The sequence below is a fragment of the Adiantum capillus-veneris genome, chromosome 9 (assembly GCF_014529385.1).
Source record: "Adiantum capillus-veneris isolate H3 chromosome 9, ASM1452938v2, whole genome shotgun sequence".
NCBI classification, from domain to species: Eukaryota; Viridiplantae; Streptophyta; class Polypodiopsida; order Polypodiales; family Pteridaceae; genus Adiantum; species Adiantum capillus-veneris.
The window spans coordinates 131,497,364-131,510,683 of NC_140939.1; the positions used below are offsets into that span (position 1 = coordinate 131,497,364).

General features: G+C 41.4%; 1 protein-coding gene across 3 annotated transcripts; it reads left to right on the forward strand.

Annotated features, from left to right (window-relative positions):
* Window positions 1–3,574: 3,574 nt before the first annotated feature.
* Window positions 3,575–9,312, forward strand: LOC147451185 (uncharacterized protein At4g15545-like). 3 transcript variants are annotated; one of them, XM_086520142.1, is made up of 12 exons: window positions 3,575–3,689; window positions 3,781–3,821; window positions 3,897–3,996; window positions 4,775–5,049; window positions 6,357–6,425; window positions 6,535–6,585; window positions 7,309–7,384; window positions 7,894–7,980; window positions 8,151–8,390; window positions 8,619–8,664; window positions 8,901–8,979; window positions 9,079–9,312. In XM_086520142.1, exons 4-12 carry the CDS (start codon window positions 4,792–4,794, stop codon window positions 9,172–9,174), a joined length of 1,002 nt encoding a protein of 333 aa, XP_086376268.1. In that variant the 5' UTR covers window positions 3,575–3,689; window positions 3,781–3,821; window positions 3,897–3,996; window positions 4,775–4,791; the 3' UTR covers window positions 9,175–9,312. The 3 variants fall into 3 exon arrangements, with proteins under 3 accessions (XP_086376268.1, XP_086376269.1, XP_086376267.1); XM_086520143.1 differs by having other exon boundaries at window positions 3,621–3,689; window positions 3,905–3,996; XM_086520141.1 differs by lacking the exons at window positions 3,575–3,689; window positions 3,781–3,821; window positions 3,897–3,996 and having other exon boundaries at window positions 4,645–5,049.
* Window positions 9,313–13,320: the final 4,008 nt, after the last annotated feature.

Here is a 13,320-nt window from a genome sequence, read left to right on the forward strand (position 1 = left end):
AATGGATAGGTAGTGACAACAAACATGAGGGGGCTTAGTAGGTGCCCCTTTTTGAATGATCTAGCAACGTGAGCAGGCTATAAAAGTTTTCCATTGATAAGAATTCTAGAAGTAGGTCTCTTAATTAGCATAAAAATACATGTGCTCATCCTAGTGCCAAATCCCAACTTAGCTAATATTTTTGATATAAAGTCCGGTTGTACTGTGTCAAAGGCTTCAGGAAAATCCAATTATAGAAGCACAGTGTCTTGTTTAAAACTATTTGCCTATGTTATGCTCTCTCTCTCTCTCTCTCTCTCTCTCTCTCTCTCTCTCTCTCTCTCTCTCTCTCTCTCTCCCCCCTTCTCTAAGTCTCTCTATTTCTTTATGTCCATGTCCATGGGAGAGGGATGGAGGGAGAGACACCAAGGAAGGATGTGGGAGAGGGATGCAACTAGATAAGAAGATGTTGGAAGGAAAGAGAGAGTGGACATGTTTAGAGTGTAGGAGAGGTATGAAAACAAAGGGATAGAGAACAACGCTTAGAGAGAGAGATAGATAAAGAGAGAGGGGAGAACCTAAACATGGCGAGAAAGAGACACTGGGGGAGAGGGAGATAGATAGAGAGAGAGAGAGAGAGAGAGAGAGAGAGAGAGAGAGAGAGATTTTACTATCATCCTCAAATGTTATAGTGTGTGTGTGTGTGTGTGTGTGTGAGAGAGAGAGAGAGAGAGAGAGAGAGAGAGAGAGATTTTACTATCATCCTCAAATGTTATAGTGTGTGCGTGTGTGTGTGCACGCGCGTGTGCGTGTGCATGTGTGTGTGTGTGTGTGTGTGTGTGTGTGTGTGTGTGTGAGAGAGAGAGAGAGAGAGAGAGAGAGAGAGAGAGAGAGAGATTTAATTATCATCCTCAGAGGTCAAAGATACATGTGATGTACTATGTGTGGGATGATAAGTGATTCCTGATGCTCAAGGATCATGGAGATGAAAATCGCAATGAAGAGCCCACACTATGAACAAGAGAGGAAAGTTCCTTGGTCTACATCATGATTAAATGTGAGGGAAGCAAGTTTGGATGTGAGAAAAATATGACCACTTTAGTCATTTGTGGTACTCCGACTCTCGAACTTGTAGTGAGTATAATGTGTATAGTCAATGGGACTCTTCTCCATTGCCTTAGCACCCTATCTCCTGTGTGTGTGTGTGTGTGTGTGTGTGCGCGCGCGCGTGTGCGTGTGCGTGCGTGCGTGTGTGTGTGTGTGTGTGTGTGTGTGTGTGTGTGTGTGTGTGAGAGAGAGAGAGAGAGAGAGAGAGAGAGAGAGAGAGGATGGGAGAGAGAGATAGAGAAGTAAGAAAAGAGGAAGCATGGAGGCAAGGGGAGGGAGAGACTAAAGAGAGGTATGTAGTGGGCAGAGAACAAGGAGGTGAGATCGAGGGAGTGAGTGAGATTAACGAGGGGAGGGGGGGGGGGGGGGGGGGGGGGTATGATATAGAGAGAGGGAGAGGGAATGGGTGAAAGAGAGGAAAGACGAGTGAGAAAGAGATGGGGAGGCAAGGGGAGGGAGAGAGAAAGAGAGTAACGGGCAACGAATAAAGAGGATGAGAGCGGGTAGGTGGTGGAGGAGGCAAGGGGGGAGGAGAAGACTGGGTGGCTTTGGTGGCCAAGGAGGCAAGCAGAAGTGGTGCATCGACAGCCCCAAAAAAAAGCTCGCTCCATATCTCAACTTTTGGGATTGGTTTCTTGACACATGCATGAAAGTTTCTTCTTTTCATCACATCCTTTATGATTTTTTTGCAAGATGTCTTGACATGTGAAACAATCTTGCATAAAAGCATGAGTAACAAAGAATGCATTGCTTCCTAATCGGGATCACAAGGCTGAAGAAGAAGATACTCATATAATCTAGCTTTCACATACCTTATATGAATAGGCGGGAAGCTTTCTTCCCGTCAATAGAATAAACCATTGTGTCTTACACACCCTAAGTGATGCTCAATCATTGTCATGACATGTCAACATCTTGCAGATATCAAAACCTAGAAGCCTTTGTATCTTTGGTCGTAAACATGTGTTGTGATGGATAGGAGTCATTCTCATCTAAGTATGTTGAGACTGTGGAAAGTTAAATTTAAGAAGACTTAGACCAACCTTTGCTCCATGAAGCCATGAATGGCATAGATTGGACACATTGCCCAAATTGCACATCCATACCATGTCTGAGGGTAGGAACAGACCCGTTTGGCCACACTATTGCAAAAATCAATGTCTAGAAAGCAAGATACTTATGTAAGACAATGGGTAGTGAATGTTGATCTCTTCCATCCAACTGCTTTAAGTAGAGCTCCTTGGGTCAACTATCAAGACCCCTTGCCATGCATGCCATACATATGGCGTCTAGTAGGCCTTGAGCCATTTGATGGATGTCTCGTTTATGTATTCATTATGAGGCAGGATGTTTCATTGGCAGTCAAGGGCAAGCATGTTTATGCATAGCCCCAGATGGGTGGGATCATTTCCACCATATATACATGCTTTTTTGGACGTGGTTTGGGCTATTGCTATGACACCCAGGCGTCGACAATAGGTGTTTGTTTCATGCTAGGTGGCTCATACATATCATGGTTGATGAGCGAGAAGCAACATACTATGGCCAATTCTAGTTGTGAGGCGAAGTACATGACAATTTTCAGGGCTACATTTGATTGTGTATAAATTAGACACCTTGTGGCTAATCTGGGGGTTAGACAATAAATATATGGGTAACAGTCTGCCACCATTGTGGACAATGGTTGACAACATGGGTTATAATAGGTTCAAGGAATGCGGCGTTTCTTGATTGCAAAGTGCACATTGAGGTACAATATCATTAGGGCAAGGAGAGACTCTTGGCAAGAAAGATTAGTTGTCTTGGGTTACGTTCCAATATAGGACACACATTCGGATCTACTCACAAGGGTTTTTTCCTAGAGAGAAGCTTTCGGTTTGCTCATTTTTTGTGGATTGATCACATTTCGTATGGCTTAGCACTTTGTTGTACTTTGTGTGTTTTACAAAGAAGAGCGTGACCAAATATTACGTAAATAACTACTTTGGCTATTATATAAGACCTTGGTTGGGACTTATATGCTCCAAAGAAAAGGCTCACTTGTCATTTTATGTCTTACTCGTGTGTGCTCGCTACGTGGGAGTTCCAACTGGCATTATAAATGGTTTTCACACTTAAACTCATAATGCTTTCGAATGGAGCTAAAGTAGTTATGCTGCTATTTTTAGAACGCTATCCCAACGAGCTAACTAGACCATTTTGGCCTAGTTAGCTGAACTCCTCTCTTTCTCTCTCTCTCAAGGCACACTCTCACCTCTTTAGATACAAGACCCTGCCCCTTCTTAGGGTATAGCTGGAGGGGCTTCTAATAAGGCTGTAATCACCGACTTCAAAAAAAGTAAAAGAGAGTAAAATGCACAAGCGACAAGCACGAAATAACGGTTAAGCTTTTAACGACCACGAATGTCCGGGCCAGGCGACAGCCCGCAATTGAGTAACTTCCAAAGAACTATCTAGTGTGACCGTTGGATGTATTAATCGGACGGTTAAAAAACGACGCGGCGGGTCCTCACGCATTTTGTGTGGGGATAATGGCGATGTGGCATCTTTTCAAAGCTTCCGGCTATGGCGACCCTGTTCCTGCCCACATCAGCTCTCCTTCTGTAAGTTGGGTTCCGCCTTCCGAGCTTGATTCACGCTCCCTTTTCTGCGCTTCTTCTTCCCTATGCTCCTCTTGATTTCTTCTGTCTGCAGGTTTACACCCAATTTTAGACTTCTTATTCCTCGCTTGCAAGGTACTCGGAATTATTTTCTTGGGTTTTAGTTTGAAGCTCTCTCATACCGTGTCTGATCTCCAAGGTGATCTTCAGTGTTGCAGAAGCTTTAGAGCAGGAATGAGATTGCTTGATTGACCTAGTTTTCCACAACGGTCGCGGCTTAGCTAGGGCGGGAGTGCATCTTGTATAACAGGTATGATGCTTGATGCGCTTCATGAGCCGATTGAAGTTTCTAGTTTTGGACATGGGTATGTTTATACAGAATATAGATACAAAGCGCAAACCTGGATAGAAGGGATGCTTTGTAATCACGAGGAAATTGTTGACATTCTACATTATGTGTTGCTAGTATTGGACATGGATGTGTGCACACAGATAGAAAGTGATATTGCGCAAACTATGGAATGCTTTGGTAGAACAGATGCTTTGTGTTCACCGAAATGTTCCTGCAATCATGAGCAAATTATGACTTGAAATACACTATATATTTCTAGTATTGGACATGGATGTGTGCACACAGTTAGACACAGATATTGCGCAAACCATGTGATGCCTTGGCAGAATGGATGCTTTGGGGTCACAAAATTTCTCCTGCAATCATGAGCAAATTACAACTTTCTACATCATCAAGTCCATGTGGCTTCCAAAAGGAACATCTTAGGTTTGAACGGGTGGTATAATGTTAGCATTTGAGCTCCCGCTTATGTAATTACGCACACATTTGGAATGTCGATAACAGCCCTGGCTATGTTAAAAAGTTATTGTTCATGCAAGTTATTGACCTGTTGGGAGTCATTGCGCTTCTTGGGCTGTTTTTCTCCAATCTCTACCTTTCCTTTACATGTCTTTGATCCTGATGTCTCATAAAAGCCCTAATGAATACATGTTGCTGGAGCAAATCAGTATTTTCATGCTTCATGTCTTTGACGTCCCAGATTTGCTTCTGAAGTGTGGTTTTGAAGTGACTTTAGGACGTAAGTCTGATTCAATGGGTGATGTGGCGCTACCTCAAGATTTATTACAAGTTCTTCCGACAGATCCGTATGAGCAGCTGGATATTGCACGAAAGATTACATCTATGGCTGTCTCTGTTCGGGTTTCCGAGCTTGAAGCAGAGACCGACGAGTTGCGGCAGAAACTTAGTGAAAAAGAGGGCGCAGTTTATGACCTTCAGCAGCATGTCACGGAGCTGGAACAATCCTTGCAAGAAGCAACAGGCCGACTTTCCCAAGCAATGGTTGAGCAGGTATGTCATTGCTGTTAATCTGTATGTATCATATTTGCTGACTCGCCGTGGCTCGCCCCACTAAGAAATATGTGAATGGAACCTTCTGCATAAGGATGACTCTAACTAGTTGGAAGAACTAACGCGATCCTAGGCTCATTCAAGGCCAGGTAACTACATTGTTACTCTCTCACTTCAGAGAGCGGAGAAAAAAAGTGTGCTATTCCACTTGTAACTTTCCTTCTTAATGTATCGGAGGCCTGTGTGAAGATGGAGGTCGTTATTGAGATGTCTATCTTACATTTAATGTGTTCGTACCCATATAGTTTTTGTCCAATGTCCTAAAGTATGTTGTTTCCAAGGGAATTTCTACTTGCCCAAGGTATTAGAGTTTCAAACTTGTTGTGTCCACACCATGTCCACGTTGCATACTGTGGTATCCCTGGTATAACATGAGGAAGAACACTACTGACATCCAGTGTACCTGAAGTCCTGAAAGTGCGACCGGACTTAGACACTTGACGAGACTTTAACCTGTTATGGGTTCCGGATGTTTCTTCACTCATTTTCTAGCCTTCGTGTGTGTCAGTCGTCTTTATTAACATCTTCACCAAAAATTAATCATGTCAGTGCTCAACAGGCTCAAGATGAGCTTTATGGATGCCTCATCCTACATCAAAAACACCAACATGAACTAACAGATTTTTTTTTATCTGCATGTGTGAGAGATCCATTAAGAGACTCATCCCAGAAGGAATTCAAATGATCATGGTAAATATAGTTTATGCATGTCATGTAGAAGTCGCCATGGAGCAAAGCCTCACGGTGCCCTTCCTAACTCCTCCGTTTCTGTAGTGGCTTGTGTTTTTTGAATAGTGCCTTAAAGCATCATGTGAATTCTCCCATTCTGAAAGATATTCACTATAGAAGTTCCCCTTAACGACTTTTGCATCGGTAATCAATACAAAAGAAGCATCGTCAAGTCACCACTATCACCACTTGATACTTGCCTATCACGCACATATAAGGTCATAGATTTTCCAGTTCAAGCAGCACTGATGCACATTTACCGATTTAGGCAGCAGGATTATAGTGCTAATTTGCTAGGCAGCACAAGCGCATTTACGGACCTAATCCATTGATCTTGATTCTTCACCTTGGAGTTGACAATCGCAACTGAGTACCCAAGCAAAGTGCTGTTTGGTAGTGGCTCGTTTCATGTTACAGACAGTTTACTTGAAAGCGTTAGTGAGTAAAGACTGGATGGAAAGGGAGCAAAGAGAGACCATTTTCTTAGTTTTCTTATTATTTGTTGACTGTGAATACAGGCAAATCTTCTAAACGAAAAGAATGCTTTGGCAGCGAATGTAAAGAAGTTAACCAGAGATGTTGCAAAGGTAATGCAGTTTTCACTTTAGGTCAGCGGGTTCTTCTCAAATTGCCTTGTCTATATTCTTACTCTTTACTACCATTTGTCATTTATTGAGAGGATTTCTTGGCTTTCAGTTGGAAACATTCAAAAGAACTTTGATGCAGTCATTCCAAGATGACGATGAGGTATTTGATTCCTTCATTTTGATTGATTTGATGGCAGGAATTGTTCTTACACTTGTTTTTCTAGTTATATCTCTTGGTTTAAGGAAAATCAATTGCCTTAAACCAAGAGAGGGTTACTTAGGCTTTGCTGGCTGTTTTTGTATTATGCTCTAACCATCCCTGTGATGAGCCAACTTTAATGCTCTCTTACTATGACAAGAGGAAAGCAGATGGCTAGTAGAACCATTCTCAAGTAGAAACTTAGGAAGCAGTGGCTTGTCCTAGTGCTACCTTCTTAGATGCAAGGAATGTTGCATTTGACACAGTTGTTTTGATAAATAACATCTGTCAGCTTTTGAGAAAGTGAATATGAAAGTGGGTCATACCATTGAGGAGTTTGACATATTAGTTTAGGATTTTGGTGTCAACCAGTGGACTCGGTTGCCTCCTTACTTTGAGCTTACTCTGTTTTGTGCAAGTATTTTAGCCCATCTTGTAACGCATAGGAAACAGGGATACATCCTCTATTAGGTATCCTTTGTCTATTCTAAAACTTTATCTCATGGATTGGCTGCCTTCCTAATGGTCTAATGTTACATGAAGCATTTATTCAACCACATGCTAATGGTCCTGGGATTGATTATCCTTCACACAAGGTTATTTTTGGGCAGTCTCAGTTTACATAAAGAATCTTTTACCTGCTACACATGACTTTAACCCCTAGCTTATTTCTGCATCCAACAGAAAGACGACAGCGATAAAGCTCCTAATTTCTCGAATCCTGGCTCCTCTGCCAGGTCTTTCGATGCCAAAAGGATAGGTATGGCAGCTTTCTTCTCACTACTGGTTTAATCGATGATCTGCATTAATTGAAGGTCCAGTTTATTCATTATGCCTGTCTGCTCATATAGCCTTACAATCCCTTCTGACCAAATGCGATACTTGCCGTGTATGATTTAAGTCTTTGTACTGTCTTATCCTTGTTGTGATTCTCTTTGAAATCGAGTTCTTTCTTTTCGAGTTTCAGTCAAGTTTCTCTCATTTATTTTGCCTCAGCCTAAAAGTCTGTTTTGTTTTCATTTATTTTCTGTTTGAAAACATATGAAATATGTAGTGGTTTCTTTTGTTCTCTTTATCCGTCTTCTTATGTGCCTTGCATTTGCGTTTTTTTATAAGTGTTCTTGCCTCTCTTATAATTCACGAGTTCAGACTTTTCTGACCTTATGAAGGTAAATTAGCCACCGAGATGGTGACGATTTAGCCATCATCCTAACTTGACTGTCCAGTAATCTGAACATCAGTTGTTCTTGGGTTGCTGCCTTCATGCAGATATCGACTCTTCCACTCGTCAATCAGCAGCGGAGCGTGCAAGTCCTTCAGCATTGGCAGACAACGAAACTCCGTATGACTCAGAAGGTTCTGTAATAATTTGTATGTTTGTAGTTTTTGATGTTGTCGCTCATTCAAGTCTCATTCCAGTCTATAGAGACCTGTATCGGACGTAAAGAGGGTGGGTGAGCCGATCTTGATGAATAGTCAGATATATGGCCGTTAGATTTTCTGAACAAGCTTTTCTTACAATGCAGCCAAGTCTGTGAGCCAGAAGCCCTCCTCTACGACGCCAAGCCGCTTGACACCTCAGCTCACTCCTACAGGGTCCCCAAGAAGGTCTGCAGCAGGATCCCCCTTACAACTGTCAGCATCGGGTTCGCCCCGTTGGCAGTCCGCTTCTGATGCCCGCTTGTCAGTATCCTCCTCCCAATCTACAAGTCAGCACACCACGGCACCTAATTCGCCTCCACCTCTACCAACTGGATCTGCTTCAGGCATGTGGACCCCATTGCCTATCTCAATATCCATGGGTATTTGAATATGTATCATCTTCTGGGCAGCTCCAAAAATGTGTACCTGAGAATGCATTTTATGAGTATAATTTATGTGTGCATGCATATCTATTGCTAAGTGTTCTGTTATGTATGTTAATGCCGGCCAAGCTCTGGTAGGACAATGTGAAAAGTGAAGGGAGTCCAATAATTTATTTCTTCTTTTTGCAGCACGTACTCCACGCGTTGATGGGAAAGAGTTTTTCCGGCAAGCTCGGTATGTCGCATCTTTCTTTTGTTTGCAGTAAATGCATTGTTGGATTTGTCAGTGTACCATTTGTATTGTTACTTGCCTTATTTGCAGCAGAACAAAACTAGTTTTATAGCATATGTTCATGTTAAATCATGTCCCTCTATATAAAAAGGCATATAACGATCACATTCAATCCGTAGATTATTAAGTTTGTAAGGGGGTTTTCCTTGCTATAATGTCCTTTTGTGCATGTAATGCAGGAACCGGCTATCCTATGAGCAATTTAGTGCCTTCTTGAGTATCATAAAGGAGCTCAATGCCCATCGCCAAACTAAAGAAGTGTGTTAAATTCCTCTTATTTTTCCTGCTTTTGTCATTTAGTCATTATTTTTATTTTCTAGGGACTCTTTCAATACCTTGGTTCTCATATACTTTCAGGAAACACTGAGAAGGGCTGAGGAGATTTTTGGATTGGAAAACAAGGACTTATATGCAGCATTCAATGGGCTACTAAGTCGTCACCTGCCTGCTTAGGCAGACAATGTGTACTGAAGCTCTACATGAGAAAGTCATGCAAGAGACACATGCTCCTCCTTATGCAGGGCATCCATGTTGAGGTACCCTTTGAACTGGGCAATGGTTCGCTTATGGGTTTGGTTAAGCAAGGTAGAAGAGAGAAGCATCAAGTGAAGCTATACCTTGTGAGTATGGACCAAAAATCTCTTCATCAGGTATTCATTTCTTGGATGAGATGCTATATTGTTTAGATTTCATCATGTACCGTGACTTTGTTGTATCTATTTTGAATCACAATGTTCTAAATTAGCCCTTACTTCCACTCTTTCAGAGACGAGACTGATTTAGCTTCTCTCACCTGGGCATTTGATTTAATGTCAGTTTGAGTCCGCTTTGCAAATCTTTGAAGCTGTTATTCTGTAGCCATTCACTTTTCTGAAATACACGAAAGTTGCAACTTATATAAGAATGTGTAAAGCTTTTCGTAATCTTTATTGAAGAATGAAATCAAGAGCTTCAGGTCTGTTGTGGAGAAGAATTGGCTTCATGAACAAATGTATATGCACAACAAAGGTGATACATGCATGGAATCTTTTGGAATTTCCATGAAAAACCCATGGAAGAGATGAGCAGGGCAGCTCAAAACAACTGACCTCAGTGTTGGGTGTCGCAATGTTGTGTGACCTTTTTGGTTGAAGTGGCTGCAAGGGTCTTTCTTGAAGGTGCAGTGCTCCGCATAGTCTTTAGCTTCGTCCTGGCCGAGGACTCAGAGTGGGAGCTACGAGGGGTAGACACCAAAGAGCTGGATTTACCCTTTGACGACACTGAGAACATGCTAATTTAATGAGAGGAGAGATTTTAGTTGTTAGATAACCAGATCTCATGTAGGGTTTGGGTCACAGATTTGGGAATATACAATGGAGCTGATCGGGGATATGCAACGGAGCTAGGGATTCCTTTGCGAGTTTAAGGATAAGTCATGGGGGGCCCTTTGCTATCACCATCTATGCTAAGATATAATTTATTTCTGTTAGTGGCTTGTAAATTTGCAATGCTAACATGAGTACTGCACAGAAAGGTGAAGGCACAGTAGTTGGATGGCCATACGCCATCAATGTGCATAGGGAAGAAAAGCATGTGAAAATTTCAAATTTAGGAATCTTGAATTATAGGATTGTGTCTGTGCCTTACTAAATCGACCAGACATACTCATTCACCATCTTCTCCTTTTCTTGTCTTGGTAAGTTTGTGCTTTAATACCCACAAGCTTAGTATGCTTGCAGCTGCTTCTTCCACAATAACACATGCATGAGTGGCTCTTCACAATCCATAGCAACTAGGAATGGCTATTTTTGGGGAGTCTCATTCCCGTTCCATGTGACAGTTGTGAGTGTGCCATCACAAGCTTGACAATTCTTATCCATTCCGGTTTTACATGGTATTAGAGCTTTTGTAGGTATATCAGCTCTACTAGGTAATGCAGCTTCCTTTGTTGTGTGCTCTTCAGCTACTCCATCTTGGGGTAAATTTTATTGAACATGTAAGAGGACCCAAATTCGATAGATCAGAGGTCCCCATCACCTTATGTTCTTGGTGTCTAGATGGCTCGAACAGCTTGGGAAATCTTTCATATGCACACATCTGTGGCAATATGTTACCCCTTGGGAAGTTCATTCCCTTGCATTTCTTGCATGGGTTTCTACTTGGTATTAAAGCAAGATATTGTGCCTGGCACTTCAAAGGCAAAGTGGTTGGCATTTGTGAGTACTAAGATTTGTTGGCTAGCAAAGTGGCCTCGTGCATTGTGTCCTTTCTAATCATCTTGAAAAAGTTGGCATCGAGCGGGGAGATGCTGGGTAAATGATGCCAACATGTAAGAGGACTTAAATTGGATCGACGGAAGGTCTCCAACACCTTAAAGTTTTGGGGTCTAGATGGATATGCCAATTTGGAAAATCTTTAAGTGAAGTGCACATGTGCAGTGGCATTACTAAGAAGTGTGACCTCTTGGGAAGTTCGCCCATTTTGATTTCTTTCATGCTTTTCCACACATCCTCTTTATTTAGGTGTTCATGTCTACAGCCATGTTGAGAGAGAGAGAGAGAGAGAGAGAGAGAGAGAGAGAGAGAGACTTTTTCAAAAACCAATGATGGGATACATGTTCCCTTCTTAGTGTCCTTTTTCATCCACAAACTTCTTGCAGTGGTCTTGAGCTTGTTGTATGTTACTATGAGGTAAGTTCTCAGAGAGTTCTTTGCCAATTGAACCTTTTTATTGAGGGGTAGAAACATGTTTATAAAAGTTTGAAGAAACTCCAAGATTGGTAGATAATCCTCCCAATCAGTCGTCTTTATTGACATAAGCTCTTAGCAATTCTCCAAATACCCTATTACCAAGCTCAGTCTGGCTATCACTCTGTGGATCATTAAATGAGTTGGCAATGGGCATAATAAAAAATGTAAAGCTTGCAGGGCCTTCAAAAGATCCCTTATGTATTGGGATCCAAAACAAAATTGCATATGCTTAAGGGGAAACAAAGGATTAGTTTTTCCAGCATCTCAAGCCTTTCTTTAAGGCTCATAGCAGCAAGGATAGTGCAATTACAATTTTTTTCTCTTGCTAGCTTTTTGGAAAGGATCTTGGCGAAACATCATTAAAAACATGCATAAGTAAGGTCCCAAGAATGGCTCTTTTTTTTAATTTTCAAATTTACCCAATTTTAACTTAAAAATCCCCCCATATATGCATCACTCCCCTGTGTCCCTATCATCCCTAGCTAAACTTTGATTCACATAACATTTTGCAATCCGACCTTGTATGAACGAGTTATGACTGACTTATCAGAAACTACATTTTCCTTTCTTTTCAGAAATAGTAACTTTGAATTTCTAAGAGGAGGTGGAAGTGTCCAAAGTATAGGAGTATGAACGCGAAGATATAGCTTCTTTTGGGATTGTTGAAGAGGAAAACAAATCTTCTAAGTGTGCTCATGTCCATCCACTATTGTCCCTCTATCCAATTTGCCTTCCATTCCCACCTATCATAAGCCATATTTTGCCATTTTGAGCGAGATCTTAAGAAAATTCTCCATGTACTTTCCCACCTACCGTAATCCGCATTTTATCGTTTTGAGCCTCTTAAAATTCTTATGAGATCTCAGGAAAATTCTCCATGCACTTATAAAGTGGCATTCTTTTTCCCACACTTCATTAGCTATGAGTGCACTTCCTTGCATGCCTCATTGTCCTTTGACACGTGATTTCTCTCTCTATTATACTCATTTCTAGAGAGAGAAAGGCCATGGTAGAGCTTAAAATACATCAAAATTATGACAAACCCTCCCTTGAAATCCTAGTCAACCTCGAATATGCATGGATTAAGTGGAAGGTGGTCCGTTTTTGTTTGGGATCCACATTTAAGCAAAAATAGTTTCCTTAGGCTAGACGACAAGTTTAGAAGGGGTTTTGGTGACATAGTCATTGCAAAATTTACATTGGTGTACACAGAGAACATGTTAATGCACATTAACATAAAGTAACTTGAGTGCGTCTTTAGTTGTGTTCACATTGAATTAAGGCCGACCAAAGTATTGAAACCATAGGTATGCCATTACAACACTTCTCAATTAAAAAAAAAATTGAAACGTTCTATTTTTTATCCTATTGAAATGAAGCACACACAGAGAGAGAGAGAGAGAGAGAGAGAGAGAGAGAGAGAGAGAGAGTTTTCATCAAAGAGTGTTAGATTTTATTACCTAAGAGTGTGTTTGGGATACCGTTTCAAAGTTGTACCTCGCAAAAATGGGAAACTATAACAGACTTGGACATTCCAAGTCAAGATTCTACCGTGATAGGACAAGAATTCACTTCAAAACAGTTCACAATTCACAATTGATTCGACACGGCCTAGCGGAGTTCCATGCCTAGAGATATTGGCCCCAAAGATTGGCACCCCTTTCGGTATTTCTTTTTGTATTAATTTGTTGCCCAAAGTACACGGGAATGGGAGGGTCTCACTCTCAAACTCTGTGTCAGATGCTCTGCATAGTGGGAGCCCTGCCCACATAATTATTCATTACAAGGGATGTCAAAAGCAGAGCCCCTAAAAACTGAAAATCAAAAGCCTTTTAAAAATAAAGCAATGCTTCAAAAGCTATCTCTCTCT